The sequence below is a fragment of the Haliaeetus albicilla genome, chromosome 7 (genome assembly GCF_947461875.1).
Source record: "Haliaeetus albicilla chromosome 7, bHalAlb1.1, whole genome shotgun sequence".
NCBI classification, from domain to species: domain Eukaryota; kingdom Metazoa; phylum Chordata; class Aves; order Accipitriformes; family Accipitridae; genus Haliaeetus; species Haliaeetus albicilla.
This window is the reverse complement of record NC_091489.1, coordinates 18,242,815-18,267,200: the sequence shown is the minus strand read 5'-3', so window position 1 is coordinate 18,267,200 and position 24,386 is coordinate 18,242,815. Positions and strand designations below refer to the sequence as shown.

The 24,386-nt window shown below is 44.9% G+C and overlaps 2 protein-coding genes across 5 annotated transcripts in view; both read right to left on the bottom strand.

Annotated features, from left to right (window-relative positions):
* The window catches only part of PLAGL1 (PLAG1 like zinc finger 1), a 59,248-nt gene extending 50,464 nt beyond the window's left edge, over positions 1 to 8,784 (bottom strand). For 2 of the 4 annotated variants that reach the window (XM_069787136.1, XM_069787139.1), the window contains exon 1: positions 8,662 to 8,784. The gene's annotated coding sequence lies outside the window, so the exon portion shown is untranslated. Of the gene's footprint in view, positions 1 to 2,319; positions 2,426 to 8,628 lie in introns of those variants that run through there. The other 2 variants (XM_069787137.1, XM_069787138.1) reach the window with 2 other exon arrangements.
* Positions 8,785 to 12,604: 3,820 nt separating this feature from the next.
* On the bottom strand, positions 12,605 to 24,144 carry RSPH3 (radial spoke head 3). Its single transcript, XM_069787135.1, has 8 exons — positions 23,921 to 24,144; positions 23,546 to 23,633; positions 22,254 to 22,395; positions 20,763 to 20,908; positions 20,073 to 20,276; positions 18,328 to 18,490; positions 17,145 to 17,231; positions 12,605 to 14,883 (listed from the first exon to the last, which is right to left on the bottom strand). Exons 1-8 carry the CDS (start codon positions 24,055 to 24,057, stop codon positions 14,621 to 14,623), a joined length of 1,230 nt encoding a protein of 409 aa, XP_069643236.1. The 5' UTR covers positions 24,058 to 24,144; the 3' UTR covers positions 12,605 to 14,620.
* Positions 24,145 to 24,386: the final 242 nt, after the last annotated feature.

The following is a 24,386-nucleotide window of genomic DNA, read 5'->3' as shown; positions in this document are numbered from 1 at the left end:
TTTTTCTAAATTAGATGATTAATACAGTAATCAGTGCAAATCACTGACCATAAAGACTAATTCAGAGACTTGTATACTCTAACAAATGAGTGAATGTGACAAGAAAAAAAGTTTTAAAGTAATATATCCTGCTAATATTTTTACAGATCAAAAAAGACACTCATTCCACATTGTCTTCAACTGTTTTGTGAACCTTTTTACTTATTTGGGTACAAAATATTTACAATAACCTTATTTTCATACACTGTTTTCCATTAGTTCAAGAAGTCTATACTCATTTTTGTAATGTCCAATTTTAAAATTATTTTTAAATGTTGATATTTTTAATGCTGATAAAAGTGGTATGAAAAACTTAGCAAAAACCTGACAATTTTTTTAAAAGGACTAAGACCCACAACCCCTTCTCAACCAAGTCACTTTGATGACCTCTAATATCCTCTGTAACTCAGTATTTCATCTTTGCTAAGGGTCCAGAGATTTGTAAATATTTGTCTGTATGGGTGCCGAGGCCTGCAAAGACTGAAGTGTTCTGAGATTCTGGCTTCAACGTTGACAAATCACTGAAACTGTAAAGAAACTTACAGGAAAAAAAATAATCAATTACAGTCTTTTATTTTAGAGTAAGATAAAGAGGGAAAACCAATTTACTCTCCCATTTATCCTTGTTTTGTTTTCTCCCTTGTCAATCTCTCTGTTTTGGTCAGGGCAGCCTCTCTTCATTTTATTCAATAAATGCTTGAAAACTAGGATACATTTTTATTAACCCCAAACCTCCACATACCTTAGCAGACTCAGTGAAAAATCTGTATAGCAAATTCATGCATTAAAAAGGGAGATGATTCCATCTATCACTCACACTAAGAATATTTTAGAGAGAAGAACAGCATGTAAATGTGCACAGGTCAAATAAAGATGATTTCTAAGCAGGAAAATTATTCTTGTCACTGGCAGCTGTTATGTGAGAAGTAATAAGGTCCAGAAGACTTGCCAGGCACAACCAGTGATAAGAATATCATTACGATCCATCCGCAACCCCCAAGAGACCCAAAATGCCTCTGTAATCTTTTGTTCGAAGCAAAAGTAAAAATCCAAAGCAACAGGTTTTCAAACCAGGACACTGTGAGTATCACCACAGCAGTAAGAATCTTTTCACAAACACCTCTCCACAACAGGTTCACGGAAAGGAAAGCAGAGGATGCTTTTCAGAACTACAGAATTTCAAGATCACAGATTTTATAGTAAATGTGTGCTTGCTTTGCCTGCTTATTTACTTATTTTGTGGGGAAAGGAGTGCTAGGTTTGTAAAAACAAGTGAGTTGTGAACAAGTCAAAATATTTCCAGCAAAACTTATTTTTGTCTGAATATGCTGAGTTAACTGAAACCAAAACATTTTGCAGAAATGTATCAGTTTCACTGGCTTTGAGATGAATCTGTGCTACAGGCTGTGTTATATTTCACTGAAATTGTTGGTTTCATCCTCCTTCATTTGGGCTATAACAGCCTTCCCCCCCCCCCCCCCCCCAACCGTGGAAATCCCCACCTGACAGGATTCTTCTTACCTTCATTGGCACCTACCACCGAGCGACCTCTTTCCAGTGCTTGGCACCATCGGAATGAGGAAGGGCTATCTGAGTGCCAGCTTTACAAAAAGCAAATGATGCATCCACTTGGGATGCATGACGTGCTAGTTTTCAAATTTCTCTTCCACCAGAAGAGGGAGGAATGGTTTTATCATAGGGCGTTTAGATTCATTCTGGCCAGCAGCCTTACTCTCTTCTTGGATGAGCCCTGAGAATACAAAAAGGTAGTGTTTCAACAGGTAAATCCCCTGCTGCTGTTTCACTGTGAGAGGTATTAAGTCACTTGTTTAATTAATATGGGTGATTGCTGAGGTATCGAAGTGCAGCTGAAGCAGAAAAGAGTTACATTACTACTTCTCAGCTTGTCTTAATCACTTAAAATGCCTTTTACTTGTACTTGATGCAGGTGAGCCATGACTCCCACTGAGATACAAGAAAAAAAAATCAGAAGACAGAAAGCATCCTGGACCACATATGTGGAATCTTTTTGCTTTCTAGAACATTACAAAGGTTGCCTCTCTGCACAGAAAGCTGAACTGGTTGCTAAGAATAAATGAAAATTGAATTAAAACAGAACTTATTATGTTGACAAAACAAATCTCTGGGGTTTTTTGCACTGTTCTTCCAAGAGTTTCTCTTTTGTTTCTTCAATCCAACTTCAGTTACATTTTCAGTAATTTCTTTCCTTTAGCTAATACTTTCCAGTATTTCATTATCTTTCCTTTGCCGTTTGCTTACCGCCTCTTTCCAGATCTTCGTTTGGCATTGCTGCTTCCCTTCCTTTCATACTCCCCTTGGTTCTCTGCACACCGCATTTCTGGCAATGACTCTGGACATAATTCCACCTGACAAAGAAGGAGCATCCACCTCTTTGGGGACAAAAATAAATTTTGAACTAGCTTAGCTACATCGTTAACGTATGCTTCACTGGTCCTTCCACTGTTTATTATTGCAGGACAATATAATGATTAGATACCCAGTACCTTCTTTGGGCATCAATCTGTCAAGGCATTGGCAAAACAGAATTTTAATGCTTTATAAATTACTTGTTTATTGCTCAGCTTGCAGCACTTTTAATTGTAATCTTTAGAATCAATATAGATTTTTTTAATGTTATTTATTTCTGTAGGACAGGAAAAACCAATGCTGTTGATCACATTATACAGCTGCGGTGATTGAAATAACATTCTAGCTGAAGTAAACTGACAAAACTGCAGTGACAGTTCATGGCCAAAAATGCACATGGGACTTTTGCTGTTGCAGTTCTCTCTGAAAGATATACGTGACATTCTTGCAGAAGATATCCTTGCTTATCCTCAAGAGTCCCTCAACACCATTCATAGCAACAGGAACCTGAAAACAAGAGACCGAGTGGAGGAGCGAAGTATAATATTGCTCACTGCACTACATTTGCTTGCTATTGTATATGCTAGCACAGGTTAGATAACGCTACTTCAGTATTTTCCTAAATGCAATTCTATTACATGCCCTGAAGAAAAGCAAAGCACATCTACACTGACTGTTACTTGTGCCACAGTGCAACACTTGGAGCAACTGCTGTGCCCTGTCTTTGTCCGCTCTAGGTGTTGGACGGACTGCAGAGGGGCACAGCGGCTATCTCTGCACTCTCTGCGTGTCTACACTACAGGACTCTTTAGCCTCCTGACACCATGCCTGTGACTTGTATGCCCAATGCAGACAGCTGACCACTCTGGTGGCACCACCCTAAGCACTTCACCAGCGGCTATTCTGCATTTGCTGCAAATGCATTTCTTGCTACAGTTCATGAGACAATCGTTTCAGAGGCAACGGCATCAGAACGTTGACAGGGGACAGTGCCTCCCAACAGGATGAACCCAGCAAACTTACTAACCTGTGGATGAATCTTGCCATTCTGGGGTGACTTGTGCTCCCGAACTGGCAGCACACAACTTGCCCCACCATGGTTAGCATCGCTGTGAAGACAAAGCATGGTCCCATCTGCACAGTGAATGTGGCGAGCGATTCCACGTGGCATGTCTGGGTCATGCAGGTTGTCTGCAACACTCCTCAGCACACAGGGCTGACATTTAGCACTGAACAGCTCTATGTGCAATGTGCAGGTCTGGGCAGCCCCCAGCTGAACTACCTTAACCATGTGCACAAGGTTCCCTGTCACAAGGCCCACCGCCCCATGTAAGGCAAAAAGAATGCTATCACTCTAGACACCCAAGAGATGACCAGTCTCCTATTTTATCTCAACACACAAGAGACAAACCCACTGCTTCTCCCCAAGATACACAGAAAATAGGAAACGAAGAAGCATCCTCCTAGGACAGACCCATCCCCACCTTGCTCAGAGCAGGGAAGGAGGAGATGGAGGAGACAACAATTGGCACGGGGAATCTGTCCACATTACACAGAGAACTGTCTCCCAGCAGTTGGGCTGGGATGAACATCCGCACTTACTCTCTGACCCCTGTGGGTCAGGCAGAGCTGGGAGGTCTTCTTCCCCATTACTTAATCATTGGAGAGCCAGACTAGGTGCCACTCACAGCAGACTGTGGTTAATACTCCCAAGATACCCCCTACATCTTCCTTTATACTCCAACAGCAGCACCTAAGTTAAGAATAACAAGATGAAATGCACAAGAGTTCTGCTGCACAGCTACTTTTTCAGGCTCTTCACTGATACAGACAAGAACTAGAGTTTTCATTTATATTTGTCTAATATCTTCAAGGATTTATTAGCAACTCAGAGAGCAAAATCTTTCTATACTTGAAACTTGAGGCTCTCCACGGGAAAAAATGACAACAAACAGGGATGTTGAGTTACCAACCCAGCATGACTGAGCTTACTTTAAACCCTTTTACGACCTACCACAAGGACTAGAAATGCACGCTTTTCTGCATTTTATTCCCACTGCAGTTTTTCCAGGGGTTTAAGCAAGGGAATATACACTGTCAGCGTGTTCAGCGATGCCCTTCGAAAAATTATGGAAGCTGAATGGGAGAAAACACTGGCAGATAATCAGTGTGAAGAAGTTCTCTCTCCAACTCATTAGAACTATAAATCAATGCCTTATGATACAACCTCTATTGTATCATCATTGCAGCTTGGAATTATGAGTAGTTAATGCTATTACAAAAGCTTAAATTTTGTTATCTCAAGTTGTTTGTGAAACAACTTCTCCCAAAATAGTGCTCTAGGTGCAGGACGGAGAAAGATAAAAGCAGATCTACTCTGTCCTCCAAGACAGAATTAATTTACAAAGGCATCCTTGATCCTGATTTAGCACTGCAAGTCACGCCATTTTACAGAATACCAATCAGTACTGGCAGAAAAAGCAAGAAAAAAAGAGGAAATAGGAGAAGGATACGGACAAAGACCACTGGAAAGAACTGTTGCTTCTAGATCTTCATGGCAGAGACATCTGGAACCCAAAACAGGCTTTCACAGCAAATTCCAAATAGCACATATTCAGAAGAATGCATGGAAGAAAGACGTAACTCAGCAAAAAAAGCAAAACTAGACGCCAAATATTTATTTGATTATCCTCGGGATATGTGTGGAATTAAATTTTATGATCAACTTCCAAGATTTTCCTATACAGAATACAAGTAGACTGACCTTCTTTCTGTCCTAACTCTTGTTATTTCCTGCTAGTTATCATAAAATAGCAGTATCCTTGGCATCATTTAAAGAGATTTCCTACTTCTTTCCACACACGCAAGAAAAAACCAAACAGTTTCTTCTGGGTTTAGTGACAATTAAATGATGTGGCCGGTTGTACAGTGGCACGTGCTTAAGTAGAAGTGTGTGACTGCTGTTCCCTTGGCATTTGGAACAGTCTTGTTTGCTTCATGCTTATCTTTGAAAGCAGGAACATCTTAAAATAAAAACTCGGTGGAGCCAGTAGGGAACTAGTTGGCAATGCGTACTTTAAATATGCTCCGGTTCTGCAAACATATTGTGAGCCAGATTGCTCTTACCGAAGAGGACTATTTAGGTTCGTAAAGGTGTGTAATGTAGAGTGCTCAAACACATGAAAACTTAGAGCAAATGCATGAAACTTGTATCAAACACCAGCACAAACTGTCTTAAGTACAGTAAGTGTATTCACTTATGGGTGGGGGTTGAATGTTTTGGGGTTTTAATCGTCAGCCAAGAAGTTAGGAGTTTGAGGGAATGGGACAGCAGCTTGGGTCCCAGTCCCTGCAACACACTGTAGAATAAATGTGTCTCAACAAACACGGGGGGAATTATCTTACGCTGTTTCCTTTCCACCGAGTCCTGGCAGAAGGGCAGGCAGGGAGAGAAGAAATGCGTGTGCTCACAGAGCTTCACAACAAGGAGATTCTCGCTGCAGAGCACATTACAGAATTGGAAGGAAATAGAAGTTAGAGTCTTTAGTTAGAGAGCATGAATCTGTGACCTGCTGGCTTACATGTCTGCAAAATGAATGCAAAAGAAGGGTCCATGTTAAAAGAAAGTCTACCTACAAGCAACGCACTCAAAATGGTTTAACTCTTCATTTTTATCTTATAAACTGCGCAATTTTAAATTAACTTGAAGATGCCAATCTAAGGCTTCAACCTGGTTAAACCTGGAGAACTAACTACATGATTTAATGGCCCCCTCTGCCTTTAAGAAATAATTATTTATTTTGTGGTGTTTATGTGCTTTCTTGTATCAAACTTTCCAAACCTCCCACTTCTGTTCTCACTCTGATGCGCAGGTCCAGAGAAACTGGTAGTGTCCTTCTGATCTTATTTCTAGCTTTTATTCCAGCTCATCCCATCTTCTACTTCTTACATAAATAATCCTATTATCAATTTGCAGCATCTGCACGATCAGAACGATCAGGTCCTGTTTAACTATCAGACATACACCTCGAGAGCATTCATCAATTCAAAATACAGTGGCAATCAGCCTATTATGCAGTTATACTACTCCAGAATCTACGCCGGCTCCCATTAGGTTTGCAAATGAGATTCTGACTGCTTTGACTTACAATGTAGGGCAAGCAAGTGCACACTAACCGTGGAAAATATACTGCACACACAGTGGCAACACAGCAGCAAACACACACAATATCAAATAATAATCACACAATTTGTCACTGTTCCTGTCACTGTACCCATATTTCTGTTCAGCAGAACTACCCGTGTTCCACCCAGAGCCACCTGCCCTGCACAGCCCCATTTCGCGTTGTACAGCATGACCACTCCCCATGCACAGAGGCGGAGTGGTGCTCCATACGCTGCTTCTCCAAACCAACAACAGGGACAGGAAGGACCAGTGAAGGGAAATTCCTAATGACAGCACCTTTATTTCTCCCCAGCAAAGGGTCAGAGCACAACAGAGGTGCTGCACGTGTGGGGTCAGAGGAGTACTGCAGACCTCACAAGAAGAGACGCTCTTGTCTTGCAGGAGAAGTTGCTAAGTCAGGACAGGACCACTTCACACTTTGTGCCGCTGCATGGGATTAGATATCTCTGACTTAAACAGCCAGATTTTCTGCTAAGCATTGGGACAACCAAGAATCAGCTTGCACATGTTGATGTTAATTTTACAACTGCAATACCAAGAGATGCGAGTGCTCAGATTGAGAACCTCTTCCTTCCTTGTTCTGTCAGAGCTGGATTCGCTCATCTTCTGGCAATAATGCCAAGCACATCCTCTCCTACCACCTCCTGGAAAGGGAATGCGTGCACCGTATGTATTTATTCATGAAGACCCTCATCATTGAGGTGATACGAATAATCCTATATGTTGGATGAAGCACCCACACACAACTATGTGTATAGATATATCCTCCACCCAAAAACATAGCTTGGATTCTGTCCTATAGAGTCCTTTATAAATTAAAAGTATCAGCTGAGGTGGGAATATTGCATTTAAGGTCACATTTTAAAGACAGCTACTACTTTGTACTCTTCATCAACTACTTTAAATATCTTCTACAAAAGCAGTTAGCCTTATTGGCCCTCCTTTGTAAGGAGGAACATACTTGCTATGCTCAAGTCACACAGGAAAAGCAACAGCCCTTGGAGAAGAGTCCGGCTGTCCCAAATTCCCCTTTCCAGAAAAACAAACGATCATTTGGCTGTGGGACACAGACTTTTAACGGGGAAATAAAAAACAACTGAAAGTTGAATTTTAACACAGTTATGTTCTTTAAGAAAAAATAAATCATATAACGTGGTAAATCTCTCTTCCGCACAGAAAAAAAAGGCTCATGTCTCCCATAGGAGCCAATGACTGCTCAAGACTTGACTGCAGCAAGCTGTCACCCTGCTGAAGAGGGATGAAGAACTGATGTGAACCGCGCTGCGGCCGGTTCTGTCGGCCAGGATTTTGAGGCAGGCATCGAGACCCGTTTGCAAGTGGCGGGCACACGTTTGGGCCCGCGGATGTTTCCTCACGCGGGAGCAAACCTCCCTGACGACGGCCCGAGCGCCACACCTCAGGGGCGCGACTGCCCAACGGTGCCAAGGTGCCACCCGCTGCCCCGCGCTCTGCCGCGGTGAGAGCCCCGGGAGGGCAGCGGGGCTGAAGAGGGGCACAAAGGAACGACGAGGAGACGTGTCCCGCCCGTACCCGCCCCCAGCTTAATCCCCGGTCCTGAGGCCTCTCTGTCCCCGGAGGCAAGAGGGGCAGGAGTGGGCCTGGGGATGTTAGCCCGTCCTGGGGCTCTGGTGCGAGGCTCTGTGGACGGACGAGAGGGAGAGCCAGTGCAGCGGCTGGGGTTTGGGAGAAGTTGAAGGGCAGAAGGGAATAAGTAAATAATGAATACAAAAGTCTCCTCCTGAAGGCGGACACATGTGGCGCAATTCGCTTTCCTGCGGCGGCGGGCGGCCCGCCCGGCCGGCCGCCAGCCCCGGTGCTCGGCGCTGCCGCCCGCCCGGCCCCCGCCCCTCAGCGCCCCGCCGCCTCCGCCGGCCGGCCCGGAGCGCCCCCCGCTCCCCCGGGCGGCCCGGCACCGCTGCGGAGCGGCGGAGCAACCCCCCCCCCGGCCCGGTCCGGTCCGGTCCGGTCCGGCCCCGCACGCCGCCCCCGCTCACCTGCCGCCCCCGGCGCGGCGCGGCCCCGCTCACCTCATGGCCCAGCTCCGCGGGCGCCGCCCGCTCCCCCAGCGCCGGGCCGGGGAGCGCAGCAGCGGCGGCGGCGGCGGCGGCTCCTCCCGTCCCCGCGGCGGTGCCCGGCCCCGGGGAGACGCCTGGCGGCGGGGCGGCAGCGGGCGGGGCGGAGGAGGGCCGGGCCGAGGGGCGGACGGGCCGCGTCCCCTCCCCGCCGCTCCGGGGCAGCGGCCGCTCGGCGGTACAGCGCGGGGCGGCCGCTGGCGCGGCGCGGTGCCCGGGGACCACCGCGGGCCGCTGGGAAGGGCAGGGCAGGGCAGGGCCGCGCCGCGGGGAGCGCGGAGGCCGGCCGGGTGGGGTGCAGCTCCGCCGCCGGTGCCCGAGGGCGTGCTCTGCAACGGCGCTAGCGGGAAGCTTGCTAAAAACGAAGTGCGAGTATCCCGGCCCGCGGCTTTCCGACCGCCGACGTCGCCACTGCCGTGGCCGTACCGAGTTGTCCCGCACAAACCCTCTCCCCTGCACTGGTGGTAGTTAATTACTTCCAAGGAAGGCACCTCACCGCATTAAGAATTTCCTGCATGCGTACCGATTTTACCGTGGGGTTTTGCTGCAGCCTTGCGCCCTGGCAGGCTGAGGGGCACAGGAAGGGAGCGTGGGCGCACCGCCAGCGGGCATTGCCCCTGAAGCAGCTTGTGGCTGTTTCTTCTTGTCCTGTCATGGGTCATCCTTGTGGAGGTGCTTCCACTTTCTCCATAACCACCATTTCAGTGCTGGAAAACCACAATCAGACCCAGCTGAGCCTTCTCTTCTCCAGGCTGAACACACCCAGTTCCTTCACTCTTGCTTCCTGCGACAAGTTCTCCACATTTAACCGTCTCTGTGGCCTTCCACCGGACCCTCTCCAATTTTTCAGTGCCTCTTTTGAACTGGGGGAGGCCACAGCTGGGCTCAGTCCTCCGGGTGCAGACCAACAAGTGCCAGATAGAGTGGAATAATGGCATCCCTTGATCTGTTGGGTTATGCTCTTGCTGACACAACCTTGGACATGGTTTGCTTTCATGGCTGCGAGGGGCATTGCTGCCCTGCTGCTCACCTTGCAGGCCACCAGACCCCCAAAGCCATTTCAGCAGCGCTACACCCCAGCCAGTCAAACTCCAGCCTAATCTAGGGCCCCGCTTTTAGAGAAGGTTGGACCAGATGGCCAGGGATCCAGAGATCCCTTCCAACCTAGCTAGACCTTTCAGTGATCCTGTGGATTCAGTGTGTTGTGGTTTTGGGAACTGCAGATAACTTGAGTATGTCAACTCTGTTTGAAGCAAATTTATTTGATTAATTACCATTAATAAAAATGGTAATGGTTGGCCTGCTGATATTTGCCCATTAAATAATCTTTTAGATGTACTCTGTAACCCATCATACACATGAGTACTTTCCAAAATGATCATCTTAAAAAAAGCTATGTTTAAACTAGATATAATTTCAATTGCTAAAGCACGTTGAATCACAATTCTTACTAAGTCAAATTCTACTGTTAGGTCATTTTTAACAGCGTATGTTATCTCAGCAGTGGCTGCAAGATCCAGCTAGGACCCTGATAGATGAAAGTAATCTTTCTGGGGCAGTTTCAAGCATTATTGCACCAGCTTCTCAGCCAGACATTTTGCTGGAAATCATGAACCCCATGGCAGTCAACAGCATGGGATATGCCACTACCATGGATGGCTGCTACAGTTTACTGTCAAATTTATTAATGTAAGCTGCCAGTGACAATATACTTATGCTAATATTGTTAATAGCCAAGGCCTGGGCAACCTGAGAGCGCCAAATGTTCAGGTGGGGCTGAGGAGGAGGAGTGAGGCGACATAAGGCAGTTTATAACTACAGTGATACTGCAATAAAGCAGCATCACAGCAGGACCACGGAAATGTGCTATAGGCCATGTCTAGCTTCTGGTTTGTACCAGTCAAGAAGCCCTGGCAGTGAGAAACCACGCTGGAATAGTTTCACTGTTTCACTATGATAGATACTGTCATACTTGTCTAAAGGCATCTCCTGCAGGAGGGTAGGACAGGAGTCTTCATGGCTTCGCGAACACCACAGGGCTGTTGCTGTATTCTGTTGCTATTAAAGCAATACAGCTTCTGTGGGCTTCCAAGCCTGTAGCTGTTAAAGATGGATAAGGTGAGGTTCATGTTTAACACGTGCATATAAGCAAGCGAGCAAACACTTTCAAAGGTGTATTCTTTTTATTCATTCTCTCTGCCGCTCTTTGAAACCCGTAATTTCTGCCAGCAGCAAACCAGCCATGAATTTTACTCTCACCAATATGTTCACAGCCTGTCAGCGTGCAACACAGAAATGCAGAGAGTCCAGTTTGGTCCACCAATATCAGGAGCATTCCCAAACTGATTCAGGGCCAGGCAGTAAGTCTCAATGTCTTTCCCACTTCTCAAGCAGGTGTTGAAGTAAACATGGAGCTAAACTGCTGAGTTGTTTGTTGGAGTAATGCTCTGGCTCTTTGTAGAGAAATCAATAGATGGAAACCACATGGATACAGTCATATTAAAACCAGCTGCTTTTGATGAAACACACAAAGATAGGAAGCCTCCCTGTGCACACACGCTACTGTTTGAGGTCTTTACTGACAGGTAGCCAGCCTGGGCATGACTAGCAGAAGTACCAGCTCATCTCCTGCATGCTACAAGTGGTCATTTGGACACAGTTCAATGCCAAAATGAACTTTGTGTCTGGTTTCTAATGGTTCTGGGAGAAAGCACCCAGAAGCCTGCATCCTGGGTCCAGCACACAGTTGCGTTGAGTTGTTTATCATCTGAAAAGATCATTGAATATAGGCAGAGAAATGTATTTTTCCTCCAAGCTCATTCAAAGGACAGGCTGAGACAGCTCTGATGAACTTTTCAAAAGGGTTCAGCCCAGGGCTGAGACATGACGTGGAAAACTCAGCAGCTGCAGTTAGAAAGCCCTGAAACCCACAATGCTCAGAGAAGTTGTGGATGCCCTATCCCTGGAAGTGTTCAAGGCCAGGTTGGATGAGGCTTTGAGCAACCTGATCTAGTGAAAGATGCCCCTGCCCATGGCAGGGGGGTTGGAACTAGATGATCTTTAAAGGTCCCTTCCGACCCAAACCATTCTCTGGTTCTATGATCTTAGCATGGAGGGTGTAGGGTGACGCTCCCTGTTGGCTCCTCCCGTTAGAAGGATGAGCAGATTTTGCAAAAGGTCGACGCCTTCGGGGTTTAGCAGAGGAGGGAAGTCCAGGCGGGTGTCACTAGTGCGGGGCGTGCGGTGTGCAATAGGTGACACCCGTGTCTTTCTGTGCGTGTCTGCAGCCAGGTTGCTGCGGGCTCTCCTGCCCTCTAGTGCCTGCAGCGCCGTCTGCCTCCCTCCCCCTCCGCTCCCCCCTGCACCCACACGCACACCCAGGAGCTGCAGACCCCTGCGCCTCCCCCGGGCCACCCCGCGGCCTTACCTGCCTGCCGGGCACAGCTGCTGCTGGGGACACAGAGAATGGGGATTTACAGGGGAAGGGCGTCAGGAGGGGTCCCCGTGGGGAGGTGGTGTGAGGGACGTGGTGCTCGCACCCGGGCTCAGCTGGGGCAGCTCCCCCAGCCACCTGCATGCCAGCCCCCCTGCCACCCTGCCAGCGGCAAGGCCCGTGCCGCACAGCCTGCCTGTCTGCGGCATCACCCCAAACAGGTGACAGCTATGCCATTACCCCAAATCCCTCTTCCCCTCCTTACTGTTGCTCATGGTTTTCCACTTCTCCAGTGACCGACAGGATGCGAGAGGTCCCCTCCCCTACCAACCTGTCCATGTCTGGGGCTGAATTCAAGTACAAGGCTATTAATGGAAAACTACCGGTGCAGTACAAATCTTCACAGCTGTATGGCCCCATAAAAACATAACCTGTTACAGCAAATTCTACCACAACACACAATGCTTGAGTTGTATCTATACATTCTAATGAAGTAAAAATGCAGGGCATACAATTCATTATTTTTTATAATAATTTAAGAATACATAATAATGCCACAACCTATTTAAATAGAATAATTCAACACTTCAAGTAAATTTTCTAGCAATCAAACACAAAGTGGGAGTGACAAAAATGAAAATATTCCAGGTGATCACCTTCCTCTTGTAACATTCCAAAACCAAATATTCAAGTCAGCATTTGTTTGACTCTTTTCAGGAACAATCCATGACAGTCCTCTAGGTTATGCTAAGTCTCCTGTAAATACATGACAAAACAATCATTCAGTAATAAGGAATCCTTAAAACTGACATAGTGTTCCAAAAATGAGCTGAAACATTTACATTAATCTCATTAATCATGTCACAAAGCCTTTTATTTCTCTAGATAAAATTAGCCTGAAGTCATTTACCTGATCTACCTGAAGTCATGACAGGAGTTTCCATCATCATGGAAAAAAAAACCAATTGAAAATCTTGGTCCTACTGAAATTGAGGTAAACCTCCCACCGACTTCAATGCCTAAACCAGAGTTTCATTTCAAGCCTTCAATTGAGCATTGACTACCTTAATTTCATACATGTAACATATTTTGCTGGATGCTTTGAGGAATCAATCATAAATGAAAAAACAATCACACTTTGTTGAAATACTGTCAACTTCACAAACAGAAGAGGAGTTTACAGGGGAATATTCCAGATTTGAAAAGCATCCATGGGTATGTCTGTCTACAATCTGTACTATGTGCCTCCAGATGCCCAGTTTTAACATACTCATATTACATCAAACCACTGAGTGGATTTGTTGGTCGTTACATCTCATTACTTCTGATTTTCAACTACCTACAGAGAGACGTAAATACCGGGCACCTTCCAAGGGAGCTTTTCTGTGTAAACAATAGCTGCCCTGGTTATCGCTGGAAGTCCTAGCCCAGGATGGAGGGAAGGCGGGGTCTGCCTTTGAAGTTACATGTACAAGTGGTCCAGTGAAAAGTCTGGACGTCCCTTTTGAGGGTATGAGATGTGGAGCAGGTCCTTGTCTCTTCAGATGTCATTCCTGACATCCCACTGAGACTGGGATCTGGCCTGCTGGGTTAGCACACATCTCCTCTGACCTGCAAAGAGGAGGTAGCACAAAGCAGTCTGGATGAGGCAGGACTTTTTCCACAGGTGCACCTAGCAAGGAAAAGGTGTTGCTGCAATGGAGCACAGATGTACTTTTATGAGGGGGAACGCCCCACTTGAGGAGTTGGCCTGTGAACAGACAGATACAGTTTGCAGTGCAGGCACATTTTGTCAGTCATGTCTGGTACTGTTTCCAGTCAACCAGCAGGAAAGGACGATTACAAAGAAAACTGAGGCTGGACTTAGCATGTGACTCCAGCCCCTCACCAGTGCTCGGGGTGTAAGGAAGGTGAGGAGGATTTTGCACTGGCAGAAACTCCCAAAGGCAGATAATTCTTTGAATCTGAAGAACTTCAGGAACAGCCTTCGCTTTATTACCTGCTGAGATGCCCATGCAAGTGTGTCAGGAAAGGAGAGACTAACATGAGTGAAAAGAAATCTATCTGAGCTGTAGTAGCCACCTTTCAAAATAGGGAAAATAAGGAAATTCTGTTCTGAGAACATTATCAAAGCACTTGCAAAAGTTATTAGGATGCTCTCAATGTTCTTCTCATGACTTTCTAGCAGGGGGTGTGGCACAGCATCACTTTTCAACTGTAAACGTCCCAGGTTTTTGATGGATTGGCTTGTGTAGAAGGGGATAGAATTTCACTGCCATTCACATTGCACTAGTAATCTCTCTCTTGATTCTTACGGCCCAAAATCAGCAATGCCAGCATATGGAAAACACGCTTTAATGCTCTACTGTTACTTAGGTTCATCCTTCAGCATGGCTAGGGCACAATACTTGTAAACAGATAGGAATTCATTTCTTCTTTCTAAGCCATTCATCTCCATTTACTTGATGACTTGCGTCCTTGTTACTCAGTTTCCAAATCCTCTGTTCCTGCTTGATCCGATTCTTCTAACTGGAAAGAGATGTGACGTGAAGGCTGTTCCTCAGGAACAGGTTGGTCAGTCTCTTCTTTCTCTGCAACCGGTTGGTCAGCAGCATCTGTCTCACCTGCCACCTGGTGTGCTGCATCTGTTGGCCTGGACTCTTCAGCAGGTGCCTCTGTCTGATAAGACAGAGGTTTATGGCTAAATGCATCTAAGCGTTTTTCAACAACTGTACGAATCAAGGCTGAAACAGAGAAAGCCACTATTAACAAACCTGGAAGAAAAAAACATACTTTGAGATTATTTTATATATTACTGACCTATAACTTCTTAAACAGGGGAAAAAACCCTGAAACAACTCTAAATATGACAGAATACTTGAATGAGAAAAACCATCCCTGCTGCTGTAGCCTAGTTCCAGCCAAATGAGCAGTTTACACTGAAAGCAGTGATATGAAAGGATTCCCCTGGATTGTTTTGTTAATTTCCTCACAGTTGTTCCTCACTTCTGGAGCAGATCACCCCGCCAGGAACGAGGACTAGCCAGGTTGCACACAGTGTGATATTTTTGGCAGTGGGAAATAGTGAAACTATGGGAGTCATCAAAAGATATTCTCTTTCTGAAACACAGCTGTAAAGCACCTATTCTTTATTAACTTTGCTGCTTAGCATTTGTAAATTTTTCTAAACATTATACCCCTTCCAATGGGCACAACAACAAAAAAAAATCAACACTCACTTTGATATACATCATTTAAATATAAAAAATAGAGGCGAACAATGAAAGAAGAGAGGTTTAACACAGAAAATAGGACAATGCACAGGTACTAAAGAGAGCTTCATTGTAATTCATGGGTTGACTTTAGCAAGTAAAAGAAGGAATGGTAATCTTTGAGAGGACAAACATAACTGCCCTACACTGAAGGTGCTTCCTTTGTAGTTCCCAGCAATTTTATTGGACAGTGACAAAATAAATCCTTTAAGTCGCGTCTTCATTCAAATAGATTAAAAATGGATCCTTAAAGACTTTTCCTATGCTTCTGCATAAGGGGGGAAGAAGCCACGAACTATTTCAGCTGAGGCTGTGCCTGCCTCTACAAAACTTGGAGAACGCAATTTGCAGTTCCTTTTGCAGAGATGATGTTTACTCAACAGTGGGTGATTGGGTATAAGCCAGGAAATACAGAGGGTAAATAGCAAAACAGGGGCTGCTGATATTACTTATTGGCCTGCTACAGGTATTCTGTGTATCTTAGAACTGGTGAAAGATCATGATACCTGGTTTAAAAATTAAACAGAAAGATTTAACAGGAATATGATAGATGTTCTCATCAATAGTGGATCCTGCAGCAACATTCTCCTTGGCATGTTTATTCAGTAGTCACATACAATACTTCTTTCTTAAAAGAAGGGAATATTCCCTCCTTCCTGAAGAGCTACATGAAGAAGTGATCCTTAAGTGTACATACCAGCACATATATCATAGGATAAAATACCTAACAGACCAGATGTAATTATCCAAATTATACCCTAACAAATAAAGTTCAGGGTCCTCATTAAACTGAAAATAAACCTAAAGGAAACAAACACAATTGTAATTCAAACCCAAAATCACAGCAGGAGGAAAACTATAGGAATGAAGGTGTAACGCAAGCGTGAAAAGTGGTTTCATCTAGGACCACCACGGTGGACACGCATTCATCATAATTTTGTGTTTCTACACAAGACAGAGTTTAGATTGTTCAGGTGTTTCAACTGCAGCCTCTGAAGACTGACTAAGAAAAGAACCTGAATACTTAGCTTGAACTAGCCCAAAAGACAACTGATATCTTGATCTGTTTTGAAAGCAAGGACACAATTATTGGTAAGGTAAGCCCTTGTTTTGATGAAAAGTGTTGGTCGCCTGACTTCTCAGTCAACCATGGCCTACGATTATCCTTCTCTTCTCCTTTCATGTAGGATGAACATATTACTCCATAGCTCAGGGAGCTTACACAAATGAGTTAAGAGACTTTCGTCGTATACATATGGCTGTAGACAGGATGGGCTTTTCTATTCCCACTGGCACAATCAGGCACACCACAGAGAACAGCACAGCCATGGTGGCTGTGTAATACCTGAAAAATAAAAGTTTTATAGCAGAGAAAAGAATTGGTGTTCTTTAACCATTCTGCTCCTGCCAAATGTACTGCATGTCCCAGCATCAACACATCTCAAACAGTATAAAGCCAGCAGAGAGAGGGTAGTGCGGCATGGCTGACACTCCTATTATTTCAGCTGAGAATCAATTACCTAGATGTGTGCAGTACTTTTCCAACATCAAAAATGTTTTAATATAGTACACAAAAAGCCATGGGTACATGGGAGCATGGGAGTTCTTACTAAAATGACACCTCCTACCTTAACCCACAGTGACCCTGTAAACTTGATATTTGATCTGACTGGGGAAAAAACAATCAAGAACATAAAGCAGCCCGGATTACATTCCAGGATTTGGTAACTTACAGTCAAGCATTGTCCTCCCCAGAACCTTCCTCTCTAGTGTTTCTTCCACTTCTGTCATCAGCCACGGAAGGAATTCTGTCTCAATATCTGTAAGAATTTAGCAGGAAGAAAGAAAGAAAAAATGTCTTTTTATTAAGGGTGAGCAACAGGATCTTCAGGCTGTTTTTCATTTGCTACGGCCATTAAGGGATGAAAATCCTTGCCAAACGACTCTCACTTTGCAAGAGCCAGATGAAATCTCTCAGGTGTTGTCGGGTTTCTTATCTCCTGCCTCTCTTACTGAGGTTCCTCATTGTTATGGACCCAGACCACAGTCCTCTCAACTGCAGTGATTTTCAAAGGGGTCTGCCACTCTTGAAGGGCTAGCACGGATGAGATACACAGTAATGTTCTAGTGAGATGAAAATAACTATCCAGAACAAGTCAGGAGAATAACATTTCCTGCGTTGCTTTCCAAAGACATCTGGCTTCTGGTCTGCTGAAAGCATTTGTTCCCTCTGACTAAAGAGCTCTTGCCTACCCATGTATTTCTCAGATCATGCTCTTTGTATGCCGTGGTCCCAAAGCCTGCCTGCCCTGTTTGCAAAACACTCAGTTTCTGCATTTGCCCCCATGACTCATTCAGGAGTGAATGTAACCATTCCCAAGCTGTGATCTGTGCACCTGTGCGGAGCCTGGGGAAGTGCAGTGCAGCGCAGCAAGGTAACCCATAAGAAACACTGCTGATTCTAAAAGCTTGGAAGTCACCGATGTACAACTCCAAAATTATTTTCAGGACCTAATTCTAACTGACTAATTTCTCCCTTGCTCTGATAATCATTAAAAAAGATTCAGAACGACATACAGTTTTCTTTGCCTGTCCTATCAAAATGCATTTTCTTCAATTTGGATCTTTCTCTTTCTGCTCTACCAGTTCTAACCACCCATTTATTTCTCTCCAATTCAAAAGCAGCTCTTCTTATTGTCACACTGTCAGGTCTTGCTTATTCTTGACTACTTGTACATATGACCAATAACGTTTGTGCTAAAAATATGAGTTTGGAAACTGTCTGTTCAGCCACAAATGTAAATGAATAAAGTCTTATGACATTATCCTAAATGATAGGACAATAAGCTATGTTTTATGGTTGTTTTGACCTTTATACTACTCAGTTCACATATTAAAAAAAAATAAATTACAAACCTCTTTCTATAGGGTCATAAAAAAATCCACTCTCACGAAGATTGTTGAAGACTGAGGGAATGAGATCAGCCAAGTAATGCTGAGCGAATGCCCGAGCTGCGATCTTCTCTGTGGTCTCTTTCTGTTTCTGCAGCATTTGCATGTGCTGGAGTTTGCGACGTTCCTGTCAAGGCAATATTGCATGTAAAACTTTCAGGCCTTTAAGCTGTTGCTCCTTTGATCTAGACTTTGAAGAATGATCACAGTGTGAGAGTCATAAATAGCAAAGATAATCAAAAGTACAGATACTTACAGTCTCTACCTGCTATTTGCATCTTCTTTCACAAAAACTACTCATATGAAGGAGTGCTGGAAAGCAAGCTTGTACTCAGTCTGTGGAGTACTAAAATTCAGAAGGACTAGAGGGAAACATGTTCCTTTGGTATACCTTTTCTGATTTTAGCAAGTCTGTAAAATAAGGGCCTCACAGCTGGCCAAAAGAAACCCTTCTCTGATACCTTAGTCTGTATTGATCTCATGACTCTTTGCTTTATTATTGCAGATCAAGCTGATCATTGGCCTTGGAATGAGATGAAGTTGGGTCAGGATTTCCCGACCTGCTCATCTTTCCAGTATTATATCATATTTGATGTAAGAAAAGATTAAAACTCAAATTGGTCCAGGAAAACATTAAAAAAAACCTGATTATACAAGGCTGATGAATAGTGAGTAATAAAGATTTGCATTTTCTGTTTATTCCCATTTACTACATAGTACTAATATAGCTTAATACTTGGAGATCTTGAGAGGTATGTATGCATATACAGTAGTGCACACATTGGGTGTGAAAGACTAGGAGGTGTCTCTCCTACTTTCAAGCACTCTTGACTATTCATTTAGCAGTTATAATGAAAAAGCTTGAGTAACAGCTGCACCAGGTACAGATGAAAATGCTGTTGGGTTTGGCCTCTTGATCAGGTGTCCGAGTACACCAGGTCACTGGAACATGACTGCTCCAGATAAACACAACAGCGTGGTGCTAGTGCATGAGAACAAGTGGCAGAGAGCAGCTTGTCCATTCCTTTGACTGGAATAAAGTTAATTTTCTTCCTAGTATTTTGAATGAGAATAATGTTGATAACACACTGATGTTTTAGTTGTTGCTAAGCAATGTTTATACTAAGTCAAGGACTTTTCAGCTTCTCATACTGCCCTGCCAGCAGAGGCTGGGAGTGCACAAGAAGCTGGGAGGGGACACAGCAAGGAGAACTAACCCAAACGAGCCAAAAGGGTATTCTATACCATAGAACATCATGCCCAGTATATAAACTGGGGGGAGTTGGCCAGGGGACACCATGGCTTGGGGATTGGCTGGCCATCAGTCAGTGGGTGGTGAGCAATTATATTGTGCATCATTCATTTTGTGTATTCTATTATTATTATTGTTTTCCTTTCCTTTTCTGTCCTATTAAACTGTCTTTATCTCAACCCATGAGTTTTACAGGTTTTTTTTCCCCGATTCCCTCCCCCATCCCACCATGGGGGAGGGGGAGAGTGAGCAACAGCTGTGTGGTGCTTTATTGCTGGGTGTGGTTAAACCACGACACAGCTGTATGGCACCAAAACGCTTTGAGGAATATCAAACTTGACAGTACCATTTTGGGCACATCCAGCTTATTTCACAGCATGTCCTTCAGTACTAGAAACAGTTTTCCCTCTTCTGACGAGCGTTCAGACAGGCCTGTTTTGCTCTTAGGAAGTCCTACCTTCTCCTCTCTGTATCGCCTGTCCTGCTCTTCCAGGCGCTGTACTTCAGCAAGCTCTGCGTTACGCAGCTCTGCATAGGCACGCTGATGTGCCCACAGCTGGGCCAGCTCTTCTTCCTCCATGACTTCCAGCAAAGCTTGCTCAACCGTTTTCCCAATCAACACTTCCAGGATCGGCTTGACTTCAACGTCAAAGTCAAACAACTGAGGATGGGAGTCAGGGAAACAGAGATAAATGTCCCATGATCACTGTCATTCTTAACACCTTGGCAAGGAGAAGAGGAGACTGAACAAAGCCCTTGTGCTGAAGGCAGGGCTGAGAAGTGCGGGGGGAGCAGTGTGGCAGTGAAGGCAGAAGCATGAATGCAGCTAGGGGCTAAGTGATGAGCGGGCTGGAGTAAGACACCACACACCCTACCACAGGCACTGTGGGGGCTGCCAGAGAGAACCAGAGCACTCACCTGGACCCTGTCTCTGCTCACCTCTGTGTTCCCAACCCTTTTTCAGGCTGGACACTATTTCTAGAGCGGAAAGAGTTTCTCAACATTGTAGTTGTTAGCTGAAAGCAGCAGAACCAGTGCACATGGAGAAGCACCTTCCTTAATTTTGCACTTAACTTCACAGAATCATAAATGTGCTTTGTATGGAAGACATGTTTCGACAGCACTTGTGGACCTGACCACTTCATACCTCTCCTTCTTCTATTTGCGTGGCCACATCTTTTCCCGTTTTGGCTGGTATGAAGAATGGAGTGGGTGGTCTGTCCAAAAATGCATCTGTTTGACACTCTGTATCAACCTCTATTATCCTGTCACTAATCTCTTCCAGATACAGTTCTAGAAACAAAAGCACAATGAATGCTGAAAGTTGGATTCTTTTTATTTTAACTCTCAACTATTTTTGATGACTCTACAGTGTGAATCATATTCAAAGAGTGCAATAAAATGTCTTCTATAAAGTTTTAAAAAAAAAAGACACCTCAACTTAAGACATAGCTCAGTTTGCTGCATAGGCCATCTGATGTCACGTTCTCTGTAATGTCAGGTACACTTCTTGGAAGCAATTCCTAAAAGGGCATTTCACTCAGTAGGTTTCAAAAGTCAGAGTCTAGACTATTTCAGCCCACCTTGCAGAATAAACAATTCTTGGTAGAGTCAGTGGGATAGGACAATTTCAAAAAGGGATAATGATTGCCTATCTACTAATAAGTAATATAGAAAACATACATTTTTCTCCACTGTGTGCAGCAAAACAGAAGACTGGATCTGTTGGATTTAAAGAACTATATTCTACTTCCGGCCCATCAGGAGTGGCCTTGAGGTGACCACACATCTATAACAGCATGTGCTCAATTTGAATTATAACTGCCTGTCTCCTACTGCAGAGATAAATAGCCTGGCTCAGAAAATAAGGCCTGTGGAGTACTTAAAATTATCTGCAGTAGTCAATGGGAAGGATACAAGACCAAGACTTCCACACTAGGTAGCCTCTTTCTGCATCCAACAGTATTTGAATGGTGAAAAGCTGCTGTGTGCATTGGAGGTGGTGTAGGAGGTTCAGTGGGGTTGGGGCAGGGACAACATTCAGCAACCAAAGACCACATCTGATTAGCATGTAACACAGCTGTTTTCCCAGTTTGTAAGTCAGTCCAATATGAAATGACTTTCAGAGCACACAGCAATACATTACACTCACCTCAGGATTACTCCACTGCCAAATTTTGGGTTTCCTATAAATAAAATTGTTTTCCCACAAATAGGGCAGTTTCCTATTCTAAATTAGTGTGTGTTCCCCAGTTTTTAAGAGTAGTCTTATTCTTACATGTGACTGCACTCTTAAGCAAAATTTTTAAAAACCCTCAATTTTAAGCATACACCGAACTTCTCTGATGATGCTGGAAAAGGAAAGAATAAATGAAGAAGTCTTGACTAGTGTTCAAGAATGTACACTGAAAACTGAAAAACAGAGCGTCTGGGAAAATATCACTAATTAGCCAAGTTTGTTAAATACAATGAAAAATAAGGGGTTATAATGGAAAGGATTAGAGAACTTCTGATTCTAGAATTCTGATTCTAACCTTAAAACTATGTGATTCTACCAACTACATCATCAGTTTAGTAAGTGAATATAGATCAGCAAGTTTTTGTTTTCAGATGAATTAAAAAAAATTCAGCCTTTTACCTGTCTGCACATGAACGTGCTCTCTGCCTTCCACAGGCTCAGGCGTTCTTGGTTGCATTTGCTCTTTTGTACGCTTTCTAGCCAGTGCTCTTTTCCGTGCTTCCCTCTGCCTTTGAATCTCAAGGGGACTGGGCTGGGTACTCTGAGCAGGGGTGAAGAGGAAAAAAAACCCACAAAACAGAATACACTTTGTACTTGAAAATGATACTGATTTCTCTCTACAGGAAAATGAAGGTTGTTATTTGATTTTAATGCTACAAATCTAGCATTTTGGATTTACTTTTCTGGGTCCTGACCCTAAACTTTCAGTTACCTTAAAGGCTGTAGGGCATGAAACTAATAAGCTATGCTAGCTGCCTACAGGCACATACTAATAGCATCTCACATTAAGAGCAATTAGTTGTTATTTGGAAGTGGATATTGTATACAGAACTTTGCTTTGTGAGATAAATTATATTAAAATGGCATGTTCTTGCTGACATGTGAGAGTTTCTAGGTAAAGCTTTAAGAAGGTCAAACGGACTTAAGTCCAGTTATGATATTAGCAACAGAATTGTTTGCTAGATAAAAATTATAGGTTCTTTATTGCTGATGAAGCAAAAGAATCCCATACTAACTTTTAAATTCAATACTCTGTTTATGGATTGAAATGAACATCACTTGCAAACTTCTTAAACAGAACATATGTGAAATTCACTCTAAGAAACAGCTACTGAACACCACAAAGTTATTTCCACAAAGTAGCTTTTAAAAATACAGACTGCTTTAAATTCTTATAGGATCAAATTATCTATGTAGAAATACTCTCTGAAAATAAAGTATCACTGAAACATTTACTGTATCAGGATTAATAAAATACTTTTGCCTCCAGGCAAGCAGCTTTTGTGTACAGCTGGACTATTTAGCCCTGCTTCTATAGTAGGATAAGCCAAAGTCTACCCCAAGACTTAATTTCCCAAGAGCTGCTATTCTCACTGATGACACCTTGCATATGATAACAGATTATGCAGTGATGACTTGTGCTCAGGATCATTACACTAAAGAAATGGGGGGAAAAAAATAATCAAGTACTTAATGGGGGAAAAAATCGGAACTACAGAAGTTCATGTGAAACTAAGTGCTTTAGAGAAAAGCTGAAAAGAGTCACGTGCTAGTTTAACTGGAGAGCCTGTGACTGTGTGAAATACTTTAAGTAAAATTACAACTTCAGCAGTTTATTAACGAGGAGCCGCTTTCCTGCCCCACCTATTACTTTTCAACAAAGCTGTAGCATGATCCACATAAAAACATACCACAGGTAAGACTTGAAGGGCGTAAGTGTTGCCGCGCACCACTCTCCTGTCATACATGAGGTTGGCGTAACGAACGGGCTCCTTTTCTCTGCCACATCAAGCACAGAGAGTTGCGGTTACAGAGGTGCAACCTGTACGCCAACACCCCAAACAAACCAGAAGAACTTCGAAAGGCCAGCGCGTGCAAGTTCCCCCCCAAGCTACGGGAAGAAGGACCTGCTGGCAGGGCGGCGGGGACCCCCCTCCCCCGGGAAGGGCGGCGAGGGACCTGGGGTGAGGGGGAAGGCACCGAGGGCAGGAGGGGGCAGCAGAGCCCGTTCGGGACGCGCAGGCCGCGGGGCTGGCTGGCGCGGCCCGCCGGACACCGGCACTCACAGCTCGGCGGCGGCCGGCGCCGCTCGGTACTTCGGGCGGGCGGGCAGGGCGCGGGGCCGGCTGCAGTAGGTGTAGGGGACGGCGGGGGCCGCCGCCACCTCCTCCTCCTCCTCCTCCGGCTGGCGGGCGGGCAGCATGGCGGGGTCCGGCCGGGGCGCGGCGGGCCTGGCCCACAGCGGCCGGTCGGCTGGCTGAGGGAGCTGTAAGGGCCGCCCGCACCGCCGCAACCGTCTCCAGGGCAACGCGCGGGCGGGGCGGGGCGGGCGCTCTGCGCATGCGCGGGGCGGGAGGGCGGCGGTGGGGCCGTTCGTGCCGCTCCCTCTCACGCAGGTGTTCCTGCCGGGAAAGAGCTAAAGCCTGAGGGAGGTGTGAGGACGTGCCTGCTCTCCAGGCGCTGGGGTGCTTAGCGGAAAACAGTCGCTTTAACTGCTAAGGGGTTTGCGCTTGGTAGTGCTGCGGGGCCCCT